Source organism: Ornithorhynchus anatinus, chromosome 6 (genome assembly GCF_004115215.2).
Source record: "Ornithorhynchus anatinus isolate Pmale09 chromosome 6, mOrnAna1.pri.v4, whole genome shotgun sequence".
NCBI lineage: Eukaryota > Metazoa > Chordata > Mammalia > Monotremata > Ornithorhynchidae > Ornithorhynchus > Ornithorhynchus anatinus.
The window spans coordinates 13014461-13037356 of NC_041733.1; the positions used below are offsets into that span (position 1 = coordinate 13014461).

The 22896-nt window shown below is 44.4% G+C and overlaps 1 protein-coding gene across 4 annotated transcripts; it reads right to left on the reverse strand.

Annotated features, from left to right (window-relative positions):
- Nucleotides 1–133: 133 nt before the first annotated feature.
- LOC103171088 lies at nt 134–21463 on the reverse strand. 4 transcript variants are annotated; one of them, XM_029066977.1, is made up of 11 exons: nt 21248–21463; nt 12756–12828; nt 9413–9491; nt 8447–8716; nt 6090–6206; nt 5484–5582; nt 4360–4482; nt 4123–4218; nt 2744–2848; nt 800–849; nt 134–268 (listed from the first exon to the last, which is right to left on the reverse strand). In XM_029066977.1, the coding sequence occupies exons 1-11, from the start codon at nt 21388–21390 to the stop codon at nt 236–238; spliced, it is 1188 nt and encodes a 395-aa protein (XP_028922810.1). In that variant the 5' UTR covers nt 21391–21463; the 3' UTR covers nt 134–235. The 4 variants fall into 4 exon arrangements, with proteins under 4 accessions (XP_028922810.1, XP_028922812.1, XP_007669748.2 ...); XM_029066979.1 differs by lacking the exon at nt 2744–2848; XM_007671558.2 differs by lacking the exon at nt 12756–12828 and having other exon boundaries at nt 9413–9748; nt 21248–21374.
- Between the last annotated feature and the right edge of the window lie 1433 nt (nt 21464–22896).

The following is a 22896-nucleotide window of genomic DNA, read 5'->3' on the forward strand; positions in this document are numbered from 1 at the left end:
AATCTATTTAGACCGTGAGCCCCTTATGGGACAGGGACTGTGTCCTATCTAATTTGTATTAGAGCAGTGTTTGACATATAGTAAATGCTCAACAAATACCATAAAAAATTAAATGATTTTCAATCTGGACAACTTTAACAGTCCTTTCCAGTGATATTTTTGTAAGTTTTAGGTAAGCGAGAAGGTGATAAGGATACAGAATCCTTCAACTGGTCTTCTACAGAAGGGGTACACTTCAGGAACCCGTTGCCTCATCTTCCTCTGTCTCCTGCATCAGAACACACATATACAATGAGCTTCACCTTAGCCCCGGACCACCTGGCTTATCAGGGAGTTGCCTCTTGTTTCTTCTCTGTCCCAGCCATGACCCAAACCGATGGACCGTGATATGGGGCGGAGCTGTTCAACTTCTCCACTTCCACCCTGGCTGGGAGCAGAATGAAAGCAGAAGCTGAAAGGATTCAGGTTAGATGAAACAAAGATTCCTCACAGAGAGTGTTACTAATTCTGGGATAGGTAACTGCTGGACTTCTCTGGACAGAGACACTCACCTCCTCAGGATGACACAGGCCTGCCAGGGAGTCAGAGATATAATTAGCCACTTGCCTTCAGTTGAGAACACAACTAAGTACAAAATGTCTACAGGCAGAGTTGCTTCCATCACTGGTCCACAGGCTCAGGGCTAATGGCCTTTCTCCCACTTAACATTGGATTGTGGGACTCTAATGTACAGACAGTAAATGTTTTTGGAACAAACACAGTTCAAAAAATGTTGGAGGATTCTTTAAAGATTTCATACCCTTTGGCTCCTCCTCCTTTCTCTTCTGAGGTTCTTGATCTTTCTGTGATCTGGAAAGTAAATGTTAAACATCACCTAATTTGGATTATAGTTCACATTTATTATGAAGTAGGCGATACTGGCCGGGAGATAAGGAGCAGATTAGGAACAGCGTGGCTTGGTGGAAAGAGCAAGGGCTTAGGAGTCAGAGGTCGTGGGCTCTAATTCTGGCTCTGCTACTTGTTAGCTGTGTGAATCTGGGCAAGTCACTTCACTTCTCTGTGCCTCAGTTACCTCATCTGTAAAATGGGGGTTAAAACCATAAGCCCCATGTGGGACAACCTGATTACCTTGTATTTACCCTAGCGCTTAGAATAGTGCTTGGTACATAGAAAGCATTTAACAAATACCATCATCATTATTATTAAACACAACCAGGAACCACCTCCCTAACACCACTTACGTTCCACCCCAACCCTGCTTCTGAAAATACAAAAATCTTCCCAAAACAAGCTCCCACAAGAAGGAATAATATTTTCCCCTCCATCTTGTCTGCTAGCATGCAAGCTTCCTGTGGACAGAGTCTGGCTTTTTTGTGAGTTCAGAATAGTTCAGAACCAATCTAACAGTGATATTTATTGAGCACTTACTATTTGCAGAGCACTGGATAAGCACTTAGAATACAATGAAACTATGTAGGCTTTTTCCCTGCCCTCCAGGAACTTACAGTCTAGAAGTGGACACGTGCATTAAAATAAATTATGGATATGTACGTAAGTGCTGTGTGGCTGAGGGTGGTTACATTATGGGCAGGGAAAATGTCTGCTAATTCTGTTGTGTTGTACTTTCCCAGGCAATTAGTACAGTGCTCTGCACATAGTAATCCCTCAATAAATACCATTAAATTAATTGATTACAAAGCATAAATCCAACTGCACAGGGGTGATTCAGAAGGGAGAGTAGGAGTAATGAGGGCTTAGTTGAAAAAGGTAATGTAGGCTAGTGGACAGAGCACAGGCCTAGGAGTGAGAGGTCCAGGATTCTAATCCTCCCTCTGCCACTCACTTGCTGTGAGGACCTTGAGCAAGTCACTTAGCTTTTCTGTGCCTCAGCTTTCCTCATTTGTAAAATGGGGATTAGACTCTGAGCCACACATGGGACAGGGGTTGTATCCAACCTGCTTATCTTAGTATGGTACTTGGGACAAGGTAAGCACTTAACATGTAGCACACAAAAAGGCCTCTTACTGCAGATGTGATTTTTAGTAAGGCTGCAAAGGTGGAGTGAGTTGTGGTTTGACACATATGAAGGGGGAGGGTGTCCCAGGCCAGAAGGAGGGCATGGGCAAGGGGTCGGCTGCTAAACAGACAAGATAGGGCTACAGTGAGTAGGTTGGTGTTAGATGAGTGAAGTGTGCGGGTTGGGTTGTAGTAGGAACCCAGGTTAGATAAGCATGAAAGAGACCACAACCATGGTGAAATAGGTTAGTCCAAGCCCAGTACTGCCCTGGACACACTCTGACTGGAGATGCAGAATGAGCACAGGGTTCCTGAGCCACCCCAGCCCATTTCCTTCAGTGAATATGCTTTCCAGTAAGTCTTGAAGCTTCCCCTGCCAACTCTAGAGGCTCCTCAATGCAGAGACCATTATGTTTCTTTTAGACCTAATGCCAGATTTTCCCTCGATTCACCCATTGGGCGCAAGAGAGCATTTTTCACTCTTTTCAGGCCCGCATTCAGGAGGGCCTGCTTTCTCACTCTCTGTAACTCATAAAGGGAAAAGTCAGAACAGAGTCCTCTTCCCTCAAGTTGTAAGAACCCTAGAGGAGTAAGCTCGTTATGGGTCGACCAACTCTGTCATGCTGTAGTCTCCCAAGCATTAGTACATACTGTGCAAACATTAAGCGCTCTGTAACTACGATTGATTGATTAATTGAAACAAAAATAACTTCATTAAAATACTTACTCCACTGAAGGCATAGCAGAAGAACCAGGCATGCTACAACCAGCATAACAACACTGGTTATTACAAAAGCAGTAGCCAAATTGCCATGCTGGGAACAGCCTTCCTCTGAAAAGCAAAACAGATAGAAAATGCTAGGAATTCATCATCTTAAATAAAAATAATACCACATGAATCCCATTTTGGTTTCTTCAAAATAGAATAGAGTCAAAGTAAGTGCCTTTTATCTTTGCAACCTAATGGGGTTTTTGTACTTATTTAACCCAAACCCCCAAAACTTGCTTACCTCCAGGGCAGAGGAGTAACGTGGGTGGCAGGGACTGCCGACGTTCCCAGTTAGAATTTTTGTTATACTTCAAGCAATGGTGGGAGTGCCTGACCTACGCATCTGGATCCCTCTGTTGGCTTGGCTTTCCCTGGTACACAGGGCCTGTCGGATATATGACTTCGGGGTGACTTCGGGGTGTCCAGGCACTTCAGGATCATCTGGTCCTCGGGGCGATACTGCTGAGTTTGAGTCCTCCATGGGGGAAGGAGAAGTCCCTTGAATACCCAGAATCCTCCAGGGATGCCTGCAGGCTGGCAGATCCCTGAAGCATCTCCTGCTCTGGCAGGCACTGAATATTCCAAGCCATCATTGGGGTCTGGATCTTTTAGCTCTCTGCATGCCCTACCAGATGTCTGACAACCACAGCCCAGTTATAAAGACTTTTGGACCCTCTGGGTGAAGAAGCAGCATTACATAATGGATAGAGAACGGGCCTGGGAATTAGAAAGTCATGGATCCTAGTCCTGGCTCTGCCACTTCATACTACTACTACTAATAATAATAATAACAATAATAATGGTATTTGTTAAGCGCTTACTATGTGCCAAGCATTGTACTAAGCGCTGGGATGGAAAAAAGCAAATCGGGTTGGACACAGTTCCTGTCCCACTTAGGGCTCACAGTCTCAATCCCCATTTTACAGATGAACAAAGTGAGGCATGGGGAGGTGAAGTGACTTGCCCAAGGTCACAGGGCAAACACATGGCGGAGCCGGGATTAGAACCCATGTCCTTCTGACTCCCAGGCCCATGCTCAATCCACTATGCCATGCTGCGTCTCACTACATTGGGCAAGTCACTTGTTGTTTGTACCCACCCCAGCGCTTAGTATGGTGCTTGGCACATGGTAAGCACTCAACAAATACCACAATTATTATTATTTTTATTATAATTAACTGATTATAGTGCAGTGGTTTGTGCAGCATCACTCCTAATGATGCATGTGGCAAAAGACCAATCATACTCATTGAGCGCTGAGTGTTCGCTGAGCACTATACCAAGGACTTGGGAGAGTACAATACAAAAGAGTTGCCAGACGCCTTCCCAAAGCTCACCTTGGAGTTCCTGGATATTCGTTATTAGGAAACAAGCAGACGCCAGGAGCAGAATCACTCCACCCCTAGTGATGAAGTCCAAGATGATGTGGGTTGCTAAGAGAAGAAGCAGGAAAATCATTTCACATTTTTGAGTCTCTATGAAATGCCCAAATACACACATGGATCCCCTTGGGCAAAGCCCTGTGGGGATGGGAAGCCAAATGAAGGGGTAGAAAAATGGAAATAAATACTTACACTTCTTGGTTTGTAACTGAGGAAACTTTTCAGGATGGCAAGCTCCGACCATGAACATAGTGAATGCTACCACCGCCACACCAATAAGAGCCAAGGTGAGCAATATGAAAACTGCTGAAGGACCTGAGAGAAATGGGAAAACAGAGCCTCAGACAATCTGCTGGAAAGCTCCCCAGTAGCTGGCGACGAGGAGGATCCCTGGACATCAGGTTCACTCTCTGTGACTCTGGCACCTTGTACCCTGTAATGGACAATGAGTCATAGGAAAATACAAAAGCTGATGAGACTTACTGAGCATCTCTGGGAAACAAATCCCCAGGCTCAGCCTTGCGAAGCTATGAAGAGAGAGATAGAAGAATCTACTTATAAAGGCAGGAAACCCAAACAGAAAGAAAGTCTGAGCAGAAGACAAGGAATAAATAACTATTCTGCACTGACCTCAAAGGGGAAACACAAGCCCCTTTGAAACTTCACAGTCTCTTTGTGGTCACCACTTGTAATCCAAACTGCACTTTCCCTTAGAGCTTTCCTTTAACCTTGTTTATGCTGGTATAGTTGAATGTTTTTTAAAAAATTCTATTTAAGTGCAGTTTGGTACTTTACCCAGCATTGGGGTACATACAAGATAATCAAGTTGGACACAGACCATGCCCCAAATGAGGCAGTGTCTTAATCCCCATTTTATTATCATCATCATTTTAATCATTATTATTATCATTAATAATAGTAATGGTATTTTTTAAGCATTTACGTGCCAAGCACTTTTCTAAGCACTGGGGTAGATACAAGAGAATTGGGTTGGACACAGTCCCTGTCCCACAATAGGGCTCACACTCTTAATTCCCATTTTACAGCTGAGGGAATTGAGGCATAAAAAATGATTTGCCCAAGGTCTCAAAGCAGACATGTGGTGGAGCTGGTATTAGAATTCAGACCCTTCTAACTCCCTGGTGAGTTAAATGAGGCAAAAAGAAGTTAAGTTATATACTCAAGGTCACATAGCAGACAAGTGGCAGAGCTGGGATTAAAATCCAGGTCTTCTGACTCCCAGTCCCAAGATTTTTCCAGGAGGCCACGCTGAATCTCATTTGGTTTGTTCATAAAAGAGGAAAGTCAAAATTCACCTTTTTCTTCCATCCATTTGACAGCAGCCGAGAACAGCAGGATGGCAGAGAGAGCGAGGAGCCCATGAATACAGATGAAATATCTTATCACCCGTTCATCTAGAAAAACACAATCATGGTCATTTCCTGGTATATGTGCATGGCCTTCTGCTTATCCCTCAGGGGATCCTACATGTCAAGGGACTTGTTTAACCCATTCAGAGGTATGACGGCAGGGTTGGGGAGAGTTTGGGGAGGGCGTCGGAAAGAACACCCACTTTTGAATATGCTTCCTTTTTCCTAGGCCCAATAAGTTGTTCGACACTGAAAACTCACCTGCATATTTTCTTATTTAAACAAAAAATCACAGCTAGCATGTGTTCCCTTGAAGGAGTCAGCCATAGAGGCAAGAGTCACCTTAGCAACCAGGGCAGAGTCTGAGGGGAAGACTTCTAGCCAGTGTCATAGAGAAGGAAAAGATGCCCCTCTGACATTTGCCTATGTCTAGTCTAAGTCTATGATGGTGGATAGGGATCAAAAGTCTCATCCTACACAGAGAGGGGAGATTTGGGCTCTCCAGAAGCCCATTAAGCATTCCTTGGGAAGGTCCCCTGTGCCTTGACTCACCACTTCCGTGCGTTTCGACTTGATAGTGATGGACAATGAAGCCAGCTCCGACTACAACAACCAAAATCAATGTGGTAGCACACAAGTTCTGGACCAGGTGCAATGAAGGTGAGATACCTAAAGCAGGGGCAGAGAACACATTCCCAATCACAAGGGCAGGAGAGAAATGACAGTCTGGAGGACAAGCTGCACTATGATGAGAAATGCAGAGGGAGGGAAATAATTATAATAATAATCATGGTATTGGATAAGTACTTACAATGTGCCAGGCAATGTACTAAGTGCTGGGGTAGATACAAGCAAATAGGGTTGGACACCATCCGTATCCCAGGTGGGGCTCACAGTCTTATTCCCCATTTTACAGATGAGGGAACTGAGGCACAAAGAATTGAAGTGACTTGCCCAAGGCCATACAAAGGACAAGAGAGGGAGCTGGGATTAGAACACATGACCTTCTGTCTCCCACACCCGTGCTCTATCCACTACACCATGCTGCTTCTTTATTTTTGAAGGGGGAGAACAATAATAATAATAACTGTGGAGTTTGCCAAGTGGTTACTATGTGCCAAGCACTGACTTAAGCATTGGGGTAGATACAAGACATTCAGGTTGGACAAAGTCTCTAATAACAATAATAATAATAATTGTGGTGTTTGTTAAGCTCTTTATTCATGCCTAGTATTGTACTAACAGCTGGTGTAGAAACAAGACAATCAAGTTGGGCAAAGTTCCCATCTCATGTGGGGCTCACAGTCTAAAAAGAAAGAGAACAGGTACTTTATCCTCATTTTACAGATGAGGAAACAGAGACTCAGAGGAGTTAAGTGACTTAAGGAGCTTTGTGTTGCAGAATTCAGCCCTGACAGAGAAATTGTATATATTGGTGGTTTCAGACCCTGATCCCAGTTTCCCACCAAACCTTATCTGGAATCTCCTTCGACATTTTGCGGTCTTTTTAGAATGATTAGTTGTCTCCACAGCAACTTCTAGGTTCACGACTTGGAGTAAAATCAAACTGAAATAAAATGGCTGGAAATACAATTGTTTAAAAATAGCTCTGCTCTAAGCACTCCCATTCCCAAGGGACGATGTAGGGAAATGGGAACTCAGATCACTTGAACACTGAGTCAGCCCCTCCCTCCGGTTGTCCTCCCTTTTGACTCTTCCTCACTGTTCCACCTAAACATCCCCCAGCTCTCTCAGTCTTGAAAAATCATTTCAGGATCACACTTTTAAATATTAGTCATCTCCATCCCTCACCAAGACCCTGCCACCCTTAGGGACTGCCCACCCAACTGTTTCCTCCGCACTCCCCCGCCTTCGTCCGAGCCAGCGAGGGCTTGTCATTTTGTCGGCCACTGAAACAAAAATGAACACGGGGCCTTAGTTTTTTATTTGTGTGTGTATGTGGTTAATTTTAACTGATTATAGAATTTATTGCAAAAACATTTTATCATATTATGGGTATGCTTTGAAAAGCCATTTGTTCCTGCTGGAGGGATTAATCCTCGGGTTCCTCTCCACTTCAACAGCCTTCCTGAAACTCTAAGAGTGGTGGCAGGGTCTTCTGCCCATCTTATGTCTGGCTTCTCCCCAGTGAGGATGGGAAGGAGGAAGGTGTTGCCCACTCAGGGCCCAGAGCCCTGAAGGCAGAGAGAACGGACTGAGTGGCCGAAATCTTAGTTTTCTTCCTGTCTGTCCCTCCTCCTTTGATTATTGTTATTATTAAGTATTGTTATTATTAGGATAATTGAATTTGAGTGCTTATTATGTGTCGGGCACTGTTCTATGCACTGGGGTAGATTCAAGTTAATCGGCTTGGACATGGTCCTTGTTCCACATAGGGTTCAAAGGATAAGTAGGAGGGAATAAGGGTATTTAATCTCCATTTTATAGTTGAGGAAAATGAGGCATAGAGAAGTTAAGTGACTTGCCCAGGGTGATACAACAAGCAGAGCCAGGATTAGAACCCAGGCCCTCTGGCTCCAGACCTGGGTTCTTTGCACTTGGCCATACTGCTTCTGCCACGGCCTCTCACACCAAAACAACAAAAACAAAGATATAAAAATGAATAAATTGTCTTCTCGAGGCTAGGTCTTGTAAGGCCAACTGGGAAATACTCCTCAGCATCTAGTTTTGTCCAGCTGTGCTGATGGAAAAAAGAGCAGTGTATATCGATGGAACAAGGTAAATACACAGTGCAAATCATTATAATACCAACAGCCTGATGTCAATATGTACACTAGCTGGTGAAGCTTGTGAGCAGCTTTCAGTCAATGCCAGGTGCTGCTAGGAAACCCAGGAGAGAATGTTTCTGACAACATATTAAAGTTCAAAGGAACTAGCTCAAGGCTTACCTTCAATAATCAAACTCAGAGAGCTTTCCAGCCAGCTGATCTCGTTGCTCGCATTGCAAGAAAAAATCCCACAATCTAATTTCTTCCCTTCCATTATAAACAAAACACTGCGGTTCCCTGGCAATTGGTAACATCTCTCTGCTGGGAGGGGCTGCCCATCTTTCTTCCATTCAAAGCTGTCAATGCTGTCTCCTTTTGCACCACAAGATAATTCAATGACTGAACCGGCCCTTCTTGTGCTGCTCCTCACCTGAATTAGGGAAACAGGCTCTGAAATGCAACAAAGTATAAAAAGTGAAAATCACCTGGATGAATAACATAAAAATTTTAAGACTACAAAGTTCATATTCCCAAAGCAGAAGTCAGCAGCCTTTTTATGCAGGAGAGACAAACAAAATGAAACCTGTGAGCAGTTGGCAGGCAAAGTGCCGATCACATAGTTTAAATGCATTTACTGATTACATTATATATATCAGTGCATTTACTGATTACAGTGCTCTGCACATAGTAAGCGCTTAACAAATACCAACGGTATTATTATTATTATTATTATTACAATATAATAGAGTTGGCATTTTTGTAATTACAGCCAATAGCACACAATAGCACTCAATACACTCAATAGCGCACACATTAATCTCCCAGTACCCAAAATTCATAATAGCTGTTTTTTGGGGGATTGGGGTTGGGGGGAGGGGAGGGTTATGGTATTTGTCAAGCGTTTACCGTGTGCCAGGCATTAAACGCTAGGGTAGGTACAAGCTAATTGGATTGGATACAGTCCATGTCCATGTATGGCTCACAGTCTTATTCCCCATTTTACTCAGCAATTCAAGTCCTAAGCAGCTTTTTGGCAAAACGTCAGTATCCTTTTAAGGAGAACACATTTCTCCTGTTGCCTATTCCCTTCTTGGTCACATATAACAAGAACAAAAACACTGCATTTCCACTGGAGTCATCACTTACCCAACACATCCAGCTTAGTTTTTCTGGCTTTCTGTTCGTCCAAGTTGATGACAGCCTTGTAGATTCCGCTGTCATTTTTCTGCACATTATTGAGCACGAGGGAACCATTGGATGGAGAGAAATGGACTCTGTCATTAAAAGGTGGATAGACTGTGATGCTTCTATCTCGGGAATTGTATTCCACAATGACATGAAGAGGGAGACTGTTGATAAATTCCCACTGTATGATTTCTATGGTGCTTGGGATGTCTGGGGCAAGAAAGAGCACAGAGGAGCCCACGGCTGCAGCTTTTCTTTCTTCTGCTTTAAGAGGCTTCTGGGGAGCTGGTAACAGTACTAAGGAGAAAGAGAAACATGAAGGAAATCTTCTCCCCTATGCTACAGAGTAAGCCCTGTAGGCACTGATCACAGAAGAGTTAAATGGAAGAGGCTTAGAAGTAAAGGGGGCCCCCTCTCTCCTGTGACTAGTATCAAAGATCCTTGATCCTCTGAGGAAGGTAGCCCTGGGAGCTTCATTCATTCAATCATATTTATTGAGTGCTTACTGTGTGCAGAGCACTGTACTAAGAGCTTGATAGAGTACAATATAACAATAAACAGACACATTCACTGCCCAGAACGAGTTTAGAGTCTAGAAAGGGAGACAGACATTAGTATAAATAAATTACAGATATGTACATAAGAACTGTGGGACTGGAAGGGGGATGAATAAAGGGAGTAAGTCAGGGTGACACAGAAGGAAGTGGGAGAAGAGGAAAGGGGGGGTGATTAGTCAGGGATGGCCTCTTGGAGGAGATGTGCTTTCAATAAGGCATTGAAGGGGGTCGGGGGAGAGTAACTTGTCTGTCAAATAGGAGGAGGGAAGGAGTTCCAGGCCAGAAGCAGGACGTCCTGTATGAGTGGTCATCAGTGAGATAGACAAGATCAAGGTACAGTGAGAAGGTTAGCATTAGAGGAGCAAAGTGTGTGGGCTGGGTTGTAGTAGGAAAGTAGTGAGGCTAGATAGGAGGAGGCAAGGAGATTGAGTGGTTTAAAGCCAACGGTGAGGAGTTTCTGATTCATGTGGAAGTGGATGGGCACTGGAGGTTCTTGAGGAGAAGGGAAATGTGACCTTAACGTTTTTGTAGAAAAATGATGCAGGCAGCAGAGTGAAGTATGAACTGGAATGGGGAGAGACAGGAGGCTGGAAGGTCAGCAAGGAGCTGATACAGTAATTGAGGCAGGATAAGATAAGTGATTGCATTAACATGGTAGCAGTTTGGATGGAAAGGAAAAGGTGGATTTTAGCAATGTTGTGAAGGTGGAACTGGCAAGATTTAGTGAAGGATTGAATATGTAGACTGAATGAGAGAAAAGAGTCAAGGGTAATGCCAAGGTTATGGGCTTGTGAGACAGGAAGGATGGTGGTGCCACCTACAGCGATGGGAAAGTCAGGGGGAAGATAGGGTTTGGGTGGAAAGATAAGGAGCTCTGTTTTGGACATATTAAGCTTGAGGTGATGGGAGGACATCCAAGTAGAGATGCCTTGAAGGCTGGAAGAAATGTGAGACTGCAGAAAGGGAGAGAGAAAATGTAGATTTGGATATCATTTACATAGAGGTGGTAGTTGAGGCCATGAGAGCCATCATTCATGTTCATGTTCTCCAAGGGAGTGGCTATAGATGGAGTATTCTAGAAGGGGACCCAGAAGTGAACCTTGAGGGACCCCCACAGTTAGGGGGTGGGAGCATCCTGCCCCAGAGCACATAACTGTCCTGTATGGACCCTCAGAGAACAAAGGGTGCATTTGAAGTTCACCAGACCCCTCTCCCTATACCAACATCCGGCTCCACTTAACCATATTTGTGTAAAGGCTCTATCTGCTAGTATGTCGGCCGATCCCTTTCTCTGCCATCCAACTACACCTCTATCATACCGTGGTGGATCATACTACTGTCCAGCACTTAGAACAGTGCTTCACACATAGTAAGTGCTCAACAAATGCCATCATCATCATCATTACTGTATCGATTCCTATTTAACCGGGCCTCAGTACTTGGTCCGTTGAGATGCCATGTGAATAATAAAAACGTCAATCCGTTGTTCTCCCTGCGATCCTCCTGTATGGCTGTGTTGGCATTTTCTTGCACTGACTGGGGTGTGAGTATGCTTCCCTATTAAATCCACTTATTAAAAAGTAGGCTTTGAGTGTCTTGCATCAGTGGTACAAACCATATCACATGCACTTATATCTGCTATCAGTACGAAACATGTCTTGTACACTTACAACACCCCAGCTAGCACTCTCTAAGGCAGACAACCTGGCTTTTCCCTCTGGATAGCTGGATGGAAAGAAATTATTTCCCAAGTTGCAAGATTTCCCAGAAAAAATGTTTATGATGGCCACCCTCACTGCTGTTTATATGAGGACATGGGAGTGCTTTTCAGCAATGCCTGGGATGCAAACCAGCAGCCTCCAAAGGAAGAGAAAGAAGAACAGTAAATGAAGTAAGGGTGGAGAAGGAGGAGCAAAGTTGAGGAGGAGAGAGGGAGATAGGATGAGAGCAAGGAGCTGAGGAGATTTAAGTCTTAGCTTGTCTTTCTCTTTCTCTGGGTCTCTCAGCCTGGGTCTTCCAGCAATGTTTTCCCACCTCTGCCTTTTTCACCCTCCACTTTGCATATTTTTGAATCTCTGTTCAGGAATCGTGCAGGGCATCGCGGGTGGTGGGGCAGGGGGCCAGCGGGACAGACAGAAAAGGTGATGACACGACCCTTGGAGGTGTGGGGAAGCCTACTGTACCAAGTGTGATCACCACAGTGTTGTGGAAGCCAGGGCAAGTTTTCTTTGTGAGTCACTCTGAATTGTTTAGGAAACTTAGGGTTGACTGTTCCAGTGGTTCACCAACCGAGCCTGGAAAAGGACAGACTCAACTAGTATTTAAGTCAAAATCCCCAAATCCCAAATTCTTAATGGTAAAAGCCTATCAACCTCATCCTCAATGCAAGAGGGTGAATTTTGAATGGTCTCCGGTAGATTACACAGAGCACCTGATTATCTGCCTCTTTTCCCCTCAGTTAACAGAGATCTTTTGCCAGCTCAGCATGAGGCAAGCAAAGACCGAGAACAGAAAAACAAAGGCCAATTATGCTGCTAATAATAATGACATGAAAGAGAGAAAGAGCACATTACATGCCATATTGAGTTGCCTTGGTAAGCACAGTTCATCGCTGTAATACTTATTTCCTTTTAGAGTGCATAATGGATGTTAATTAAAATTAACAATTTAAAGTAGCAAATATTTTCACTGTCCATCTGTTCACACATTTCTCTCAGTCCAGATCCAACCAATTGCAGCTGACTTACCATCTCATTACCACGGGCTTGAGAAATGGAGCAAACCAATTGGGTTTGGGGCCACAATCCCCCAGAATTGAATCTACAACAGATAACAGAAACACTACAACTTGAATTGGAGTTTTTGTACTTCATTTTTGTTATTTACTTCAATTACTTTAACATTATCTTTACCATAATCTTTCTGTCACTGTGATATTACAATCGTAGGTTACATATGTTTCAGAGTGGCCTAGTGGAAACTAGACTGGCCGACTGGAAACTCGTTGTGGGCAGGGAAGTTGTTTACCAACTCTAGTGCTTAGTACAGTGCTCTACACACAATAAGTGCTGAACAAATAATAATAACGATGATGATGGTATTTGCTAAGTGCTTATTATGTGCCAAGCACTGTTCTAAGCGCCAGGGTAGACACAAGGTGATCAGGTTATCCCACGTGGGGCTCACAGTCGTAATCCCCATTTTACAGAGGAGGTAAATTAGGCACAGAGAAGTTAAGTGCCTTGCCCAAAGTCACACAGCTAACAAGTGACAGTGCAGGGATTAGAACCCCCGACCTCTGATTCCCAAACCCATGCTCTTTCCACTAAGCCATGTTGCTTCAATACGAATCAGGAGATCTGGGTTCTAGTCCCAGCATGGTCACTAGCTTCCTGCTGTGTAATCTTGGGTGACTCTCTTAATTGCTCTCTGCCTCAGTCCATATCTTTATCTTTATACTCTCCCATTTCCCCGATCTGTAATGTATCTTAATATCTGCCTCCTCCCCTAGACTCTAAGTTCTTTGTGGGCACGGATCTTGTCTACACTTCTGTGTTGTGTACTCCCCCAGTCAACCAATCATTTAATGATATTTACTGAGCACTTACTTTGTGTAGAGCATGGTACTAAGTGCTTGGGAAAGCACCATATAACAGAGTTGGTAGACACAATCCCTGCCCACAAAGAGCTTACATACAGTCTAACACTTAGTACAGGGCTCTGCACACAGTAAGAATTCAGCAAATACCACTGATTCATTCACTCCATCATATTTATTAAGTGCTACTGGGTACAAAGCATTGTACTAAGCACTTGACACTTGAGCACTATATTAATAATAATGTTGGTATTTGTTAAGTGCTTACTAAGTGCCGAGCACTGTTCTAAGCACTGGGGGAGATAAAGGGTCATCAGGTTGTCCCACGTGGGGCTCACACACTTTTAATCCCTATTTTACAGATGAGGGAACTGAGGCCCAGAGAAGTGAAGTGACTTGCCCACAGTCACACAGCTGACAAGTGGCAGAGGCGGAAGTCAAACTCATGACCTCTGACTCCGAAGCCCAGGCTCTTTCCACTGAGTCACGCTGCTTCTCCGTTAAGATAAATCATGATCACTCTGTGGGACAGAGACCATATCCAATCTGATTATCTTGCATCCACTCCATGCTTAGTGCTAGTAAGAGCTTAATAAATGCTTCAGGGACCCCTACTGGGGCGGGGGGCCTTGCAAACTCCCCTGCCTGACCTGCCTTATGCTGGTCTGATCTTCTGGCCAGGAATGTGCCTTCAGTGGCAGGGCCGTATCACATGGAAGATTCAGGGGATGTGTTTTGGGCCCCCAAAGACAACAAGAGGTCCTCGAATGGGGGGAACCATCTTCATAGCATCAGGGATCTCCCCATCCCCCATATACACACCCCTAATTCTCTAAAGAATTAGAGAATAATAACCCTGCCTTCAAAGTCTAATCCCGTCTCGATTACTTGTCTGCTGTGCGACACTGGGCAATTCACTTCACTTCTCTGTGCCTCAGTTACTTCATCTGTAAAAAGGGGGTTAAGACTTTGAGCTCCATGGGGGACATGGACTGTATCCTAATGGATTAGCTTGTATCTACTCCAGTGCTCAATGCAGTGCCTGGCACATAGTAAGTACTAGCAAATATCACTAAGAAAAAGAAAAAACAAAGCAGCAGCTTGGGCTCTTTTCGTGAGGTGCTAGCGAGAGGAGCTACCTCACGTCTCCCAGTGATCTCTCGTCATCTTCCTCTGCCACTCAAACAGCCACCATCACTTAGCGAAGGTGGGAGTTATCTCACCAGAGCCATGGAACAGAGGGAGAATACACTCTCCCCTCCCTCTCCTTTTTCCACTTTGATTCGCCTCCCTCTCCGCTCTCCATCTGTTTCTCTTCCTCTTCTTCCCTGTCTTTTGTTCTCTACTTCCTCTCTCTTCTCCACAAGAGGCCCTCTGAAAATAAATTTCTTGATTAAGCTCAAGGGGTTGCCTGATGGACACTTCTGGCTCCCTTTCGAGTACCAGTGGAAACTTGCAAAACTTAAAATATGTTCTTGACATATTCAGAATGGAATTTGGTGGGGGGGAGGGTGTGTGGGGGTATATGTGTGTGTGTGTGGGTGGGTGTGTGTGTGTGTAAGCATTCATCTCCATACCAGTCACATGGATTGTTGATCTCTAAATATGTGCCTGTGCCTATGACTGTGGGCGTGACTTTGTGTGAGTGCTGCTGTTTCCTGTGTGTTACACCCAATTAATGCATGAAGTTTTGGTGGTTAAACCTTTACAGTTCTGTCAATGATAAACATTTTTTTCTAGGATTCATTTTTTTTCATCTCTTCGAATAAACTCTACATTAAAAAAAAGACTATTTTAGGGAGAAGACAGCATAGAGAAGAAAAGAACAGGAAGAGAAAGAACCCGAAAAGTAGCATCACTGAGAATCTATCACCCTGCCATAGGCCACTAAAGCTGTGAACTGAAGGAAGTGAGGGAGGTAAGATGTGCTCTCTTTACAACACTCTAGGAGTAGCGGCCTGTCAAAGGTTCCCTGACAACAAAGATCTCATAGTCTAAAGGGGTAGATAGATTTTAAAACATATATATATATATATATACATAAATGCATTGTAGATATGTTCATAAGTGCTGTGGGGTCACATTTATCTGTGGTATCTTTGTATATTAGCTGCCTCTTTAGGCAACATGATGTATTAAAGTCTCCGTCTTTCTCAAATTAGACAGCTGCATACCTGACTCACAACTAATTCTCTTCCCCTCTTCAAAGCCCTCCTGAGAGCTCACCTCCTCCAAGAGGCCTTCGCAGACTGAGCTTCCCCTTTTCCCTCTGCTCCCTCTGCTGCCCCTCTACCTCCACTTCACCTCCCCTCAGCTAAGCCCCCTCTTCCCCCTTTCCCTCTGCTCCTCCCCCTCTCCCTTCCCCTTCCCTCAGCACTGTGCTCGTCCTCTCAATTGTATATATTTTTTATTACCCTATTTATTTTGTTAATGAGATGTACATCACGTTGATTCTACTTATTGCTATTGTTTTAATGAGATGTATATCCCCTTGATTCTATTTATTGCTATTGTTTCTGTCTGTCTGTCTTCCCCGATTAGACTGTAAGCCCATCAATGGGCAGAGACTGTCTCTATCATTTGCCGTTTTGTACATTCCAAGCGCTTAGTACAGTGCTCTGCACATAATAAGCGCTCCATAAATACTATTGAATGAATGAATGAATATCAAGTGCTTAATGAATTGTTGTCTAGTTGCTGTCTTATGCTGTCGTGTCAAATCCGACCCATAGCGACGTCATGGACACATCTCTCCCAGAATGCCCTACTTCCATCTGCAGTCATTCTGGTAGTGGATCCATGGAGTTTTCATGGTAAAAATACAGAAGTTCATTCATTCAATCATATTTATTAAGCACTTACTGTGTGCAGAGCACTGTACTAAGTGCTTAGAAAGTACAATTTGGCAACAATGGGCTCACAGTCTCATCAATGAACTGAGGCCCAACTACATCAACATATGCCTTGGCAGTTCTAGGTGTCTTAAATGAAGATAGAGTTGACAGAAAGAGGGAGCTGAGGAAGTATATGATTAATCAAAAGATAAGAGTTCTGATAAACTCATGGTGGGCATTGAGACTCATGAGATTTCCAGTGACAGCTGAATTGGTTTTGTTTTTCACCAACTTCTTGAAGTGTTCTTGAAAATAAATCACTCTAGACTTTGTTAACCACAGTTCTTAGAAATGTTATTTTTTCCAAAAGGAACAAGGAAAAAATAATCTCATTGGGGGTGATGGAGAGAGAACTGTTGGCAGAGCTCAGAGGGTGTACATTCCCTTCTCTAAGGTGGTAGGGATCTATAAATTCCTCTGCAGATTCCTTTAAGAAAGCTGTATAAATTCCAGAGGCCTTGACTGGGCTACCCCTACAACCTAGCCAGAGAACACACAAACAGAGCATATTGAAGGAAAGACTCAGAAAATAATTAGTTGCAGCTCTTGAAGGATTTTAGGGCTGATTCAATACACCATCCACCTGGAAACCATCCTTAATTCCAGGGGAATTGGGCCTGAGCTGCTTGAGAATTATGTGAATACCTGAATTTAAGTTAAAATCATCTACCAAAGAAACCAGTAACCAAGTTAACTCACATTAATCTTTCCTTTCCCAAGTATAGCTTGGAGAGTGAAAATAATTTACCACATGGAGAGAATTAAATCTTAGGTTTCTCATGACAGAAATCAAAGCCTCCTACCTCATCCTCAGCTCCCAGCAAAAGTAGATACAAGATAATCAGGTTGGCCACAGTCCCTGTCCCACATGAGGCTCACAGTCATACAGATGAGGAAACTGAGACAGAGAGAAATGAAGTGATTTAACCAAGGTCACACAGCAGATGTGGCATAGCTGAGATTAGAACTCAGATCCTTCTGACTCCCAAGCCCGTGCTCTACTCACTAGGCCACCATTTCTCTCCCCAGGGCCCAGGCTATTTTACCGGGAGGTTGAGGGGACACAGGGGCACACAGACCTGGGTAAAGGTCTGTTCCCCCGTAATGGAAGGGGAAAGTCACTCAAAACAAAGTGCTGAGACAGCAAAGATGGGGCTTTAAATGAGGAAAAGGCAGTGAAGAAGCAGTGTGGCCTAGTGGAAACAGCACAGGCCTGAGAGTCAGAGGACCTGGGTTCTAATCCCAGCCCTTCCACCTGCCTGCTGTGTGACCTGAGGCAAGTCACTTGACTTCTCTGAGCCTCAATTTCCTCATTTGTAAAATGGAGGTGAAATACCTATTCTCCCTCCTACCCAAGTGGATTGTCTTGCACCTACCCCAGTGCTTAGTATAGTGCTTGGCACATAGTGCTTAACAAATTATAAATCACAATTTATAATACCACTATTATAAACAGTGGTATTATAAATCACAATTTATAATACCACTATTATAAACAGTGGTAGCACAACACCTCTGAAACTTCTTGCTCCACTGCCCTGGGCAGGCTCTCTGAGCCCAGTTGGCTTCCTCCAATTACTGAGGCTGGCTGCAGGGGGGGGGGGCTGCTCTTACTAGTCCTCCCCGCACTGCTCTGTCTATTCAAATCCCTCTGCTGCACTCTCAGTTCCTAATTTTATTTTCCTCTTTCAGGTAGGGCAGCAGAAAAGGTCTACACACCTGCCCAACCTAGGCTCAGGGGCGCTGCTTCAGCCAAAAGCACTGGTGTGATGACAGATTGCAATCTGTTGCCAAAAGCGGTGGTGAAATGGCAAGTTGCAGCCCAACACCAAGAGCACTGGTGTAGCAGCACCCTGCATCCATCACTGAAACCGCTAAAGAGGCCCCCACTTCAGCCTGCCACCAAAACCACCAACGCAGCAACACGATGAAGTTCTCCGCCGAAGGCACTGGTGTAGCAGCATACTGTAGTCAGCCTCCAAAAGCACTGGTGCAGGACTACACTGCAACTCACCACCGAAAACACTGATGTGTTTTTAGTGACTATAAAATCTAAGTGGCTGGCTTTTCTCTACAAGATGCACGGCATGTGACGATAAAACCCAAAGGCTTACAAGCTTCTGTATGGTCGCCCCTGATCAAGGGAAGGGAGGCTTAAATTCAGAAGTAGTAATAACAGCACAAATTCCCAACCAGTCAATCACTCGATCAGTCAACCGTATTTACTGAGTGCTTAATGTTTGCAGAGCATTGTACTGGGAGAGTACAATACTACTGGGTTGGTAGACATGTTCCCTGGCCACAACAAGCTTACACTATTAAGGTCTTTTCAGTATCCTCAGTTCCTTAGCATCTCCCTCCAGGACATCCTCTAGGAGCGAGTTTTCACCTTCGTTTCTAGTCCATCTCACCTTTCTCCATTAAATTCTCATGGGATGCGAAGCGATTCATCATAACCATTGTCTACAGCAGACTGTAAGCTCATTGCTAGAGAAGTGATATTTGTTAAGCACTTCTCTATGCAGAAAACTGTGCTAAGCACTTGAAAGAGTACAACAGCATCAGGAGATATAATCCCAGCTCTCAGGGTGCTCCAAATCTAGCAGGGGAGGCAGATATTAAAATAAATTACAGAGAGTATAAGAAACCAAGGATAAAGATATGCACGTAAGTGCACTGAACAGGTCTAGGCAGTTGAGAAAATATAAAATAACTAAAACCATGGGTCCCGCCCTCAAGAAGCAAATAATCTAACGAGGGAGATATACGACAAGTTACAGACAAGCAACCAGACTGTAATGAAAAAAACCAAAACATGAAATAAATTGAGATTCATTCCAAGTATCTAGTATGGCGTTCTGCACCCTGAAAATGCAGTACCAATAAAATTGAATTTATTAGGTGTTTACTATATGTCAAGCACTGTACTAAGCACTGGTAAAATATGAAATAATCAGGACTAGACAGAGTCCCCTTTCCACGAGGTCCTAACAGTGTAAATAGGAGGGAAAACGTATTTAATCCCCTTTTTATAGATGATGAAATTGAGTCACAGAGCATTTGGGTGACCTTTCCGAGGTCACACAGCAGGCAAGTACTGGAGGCGGGATTAAAATTCAAGTCCTCTGACTCCAATGCCTATACTATTTGCACTAATCTTGATGATTCAGAAAACCCCTCCCAGGTGATGATAGAGCAGTGAACCTTCCCTATGATGATGATGATGGTAATTGTTAAGTGCTTATTATGTGCCAAGCATTGTTCTAAGTGCTGGTGTAGATACAAGATCCACAGGTTGTCCCACATGGGGCTCACAGTCTTCATCCCCATTTTACAGATGAGGTGACTGAGGCACAGAGAAGTCAAGTGACTTGCCCAAAGTCACACAGCTGATAAGTGGCAGAGGTGGCATCTCTGACTCCCAAGCCCGGGCTCTTTCCACTGACCCAAGCTTCTTCTATTGGGCTGTTGATTCCTCAAGGACAACAGCATGACTTCGAGAAAAGAGGACAGGCTTGGGAGTCAGAGGTCGTGGGTTCTAATCCCCAGTTCTGCCATTTTTCAGTTGTATGACTTTGGGCAAGTCACTTAACTTCTCTGTGCCTCAGTTAGCTCATCTGTAAAATGGGGATTAAGACTGTGAGCCCCACGTGGGACAACATAATTACCTTGTATCTACCTCAGGACTTGGAACAGTGATTGGCTGTTAGTAAGAGCTTAACAAACACTATCATCATTATTATTATTATTATTATTATTATTATTATTATTATTACTTTCATTGTACTTTCCCAAGCAGCTAGAACAGAACTCTATTCAACTAATAATAATTATTATTATGATATTGGTTAAACGCTTACTATGTGCCAAGCACTGTTCTAAGTGCTGGGGTGGATACAAGGTAATGAGATTGTCCCACATGAGGCTCACAGTTTTAATCCCCATTTTACAGATGCGGTAACTGAGGCCCAGAGAAATTAAGGGGCTTGCCCAAGGTCACATAGCAGACAAGTGACAGTGCTGGGATTAGAACCCGTTTGCTCTGACTCCCAAGCCCGTGCTCTTTCCACTAAGCCACACTGCTTCCCATGAGTACTACTCTTACTAATAATAATTATGACTTGGAACTGTAATTATGGCAATTATTAAGTACTTGCTTAATAATGCTAAAAAATAATGGTATTTGTTAAACCCTTAGTCAGTGCCAAGTACTATTAATCTGCCAAGCGCTTAATACAGTGTTCTGCCCAACCTAGAGGCTAAATAATTACCACTGATGGATCAACTCAATACAGTGTTCTGCCCAACCTAGAGGCTAAATAAATACCACTGATGGATCAACTCAATACAGTGTTCTGCCCAACCTAGAGGCTAAATAAATACCACTGATGGATCAACTGGGTGAGGGTAAGTAACCAATTACACTTGATCGAGTCCTGGCAACTAATGAGGTCAGGATGGGGAAGGGGCGTGGGGTCCCTCCCTGCCACGCCCACTCCACCATCCCAGGACCGGCAGAGGTTGGGTTTTTTTTTTTTAGGTGGTTTTGTTTTTAAGGGGTGGGCGGGGGCGTTTCGGGGCAGTCCTGGGGGTGGTGGAGGTTACTTGCTGGCCAGTCTGAGGCAGGCATTCATTCAGTCGTATTTACTGAGCGTTTACGGTGTGCTGAGCACTGTACTAAGCGCTTGGAAAGGACAATTCGAGGCCCCCACCTCCGGCCTCCGCAGGGCCCGCATCGAGTCCTCACCTGTTCCCGGCAGCTTCGTCTGCAACAGCAGCAGCAGCAGCAGCAGCGGCGACAGTCGCGACAGGTCGCCAGCGGAGGCCGTCATTTTGGGCAGCTTGAAAATGTACTGCGTAGAGCTCCCGGCCGGCATGGAGTCGGAGCATTCATTCGTCCATTCATTCATTCATCCATCCATCCATCCATCCAGTCATCTTGAGTGAGCGCTTACTAAGTGGACTAAGCGCTTGGTTAGTACAATTGGGCAACAAAAAAAGACCATCCCCGCCCAACAACGGACTCACAGTCTAGAAGGGGCGGGGAGCGGGAAACGGGCAACAGAACAGAACAATTCGACAGGCACCAATAGCATCCCTAAATATAAATAGAATTGTAGATATTTAGGGCAGGCCTAAAAGAGGTGGGGGGGTCTCCCTCCCTCTGCTCTACCCCCTTCCCCTCCCCTCCGCACTTGTGTATATTTGTATATATTATTTATTACTCTGTTAATGATGTGTATTTATCTACGATTCTATTTATTTTGATGGTATTGATGCCTGACTACTTGTTTTGTTTGGCCGGCGGTCTCCCCCTTTAAAGCTATGAGCCCGTTGTTGGGTAGGGATTGTCTGTGGTGGTGAATTGTCCATTCCAAGCGCTTAGGACAGTGCTCTGCACATAGTAATCGCCCAATAAATATGATTGAATGAATAAATAATATAAATAATGTTGGTATTTGTTAAGCAGAGCACTGTTCTAAGCGCTGGGGGAGATACAGGGTAATCAGGTTACCCCACATGAGGCTCACAGTCTAGGGAAGCAGCATAGCCCAGTGGAAAGAGCCTGGGCTTCGGAGTCAGAGGTCATGAGTTCGACTCCTTCCTCTGCCACTTGTCAGCTGTGTGACTGTGGGCAAGTCACTTCCCTGTGCCTAAGTTACCTCATGTGTACAATGGGGATTAACTGTGAGCCTCACGTGGGACAACCTGATTACCCTGTATCTACCCCAGCGCTTAGAACAGTGCTCTGCACATAGTAGGTGCTTAACAAATACCAACATTATTATTATTATTATTATTAATCCCCATTTTACAGATGAGGTAACTGAGGCACAGAGAATGAATGAAGCAGGGTAAGCAGTGGTGGAGGGGAAAGGGGTGAGGACCCGGGAGAGGCTCAAAACGGTGCGAGGCCCTCAGAAAAATATTCCCGGCCTCCGGAATGAACTTTCTGACTATCCTGGATCAGAAAGAAAAAATTCCTGCTCCGGAATTAACTGTCTCTTGGCGCCGGAATTAAATATTTCTAGGGTCCGGAATGAACTATTCCTGGGCTCTGGAATAAAATATTTCCGGGCTTAGGGATGAAAGGTTGCTGGGCTCTGGAATAAATATTTTTAGGGTCCGGAATGAACTATTCCTGGGCTCGGGAATAAAATATTCCTGGGCTTCGGGATGAAAGGTCGCAGGGCTTAGGAATTAAATATTTCTGGGCCTCTGAATGAACTATTCCTGGGCTCCGGGATGAAATATTCCTGGCTGCAGGGACGAGGAAGCAGAAAGAGATAAGGGATAGACACAGGACCTTCCCGCAGAGAGCCAGACTGGGGCTGTGGGGCAAAAAGACCCCCGAAAGATGAAGAAATAACAACATGGTTTAGTGGAAAGAGCATG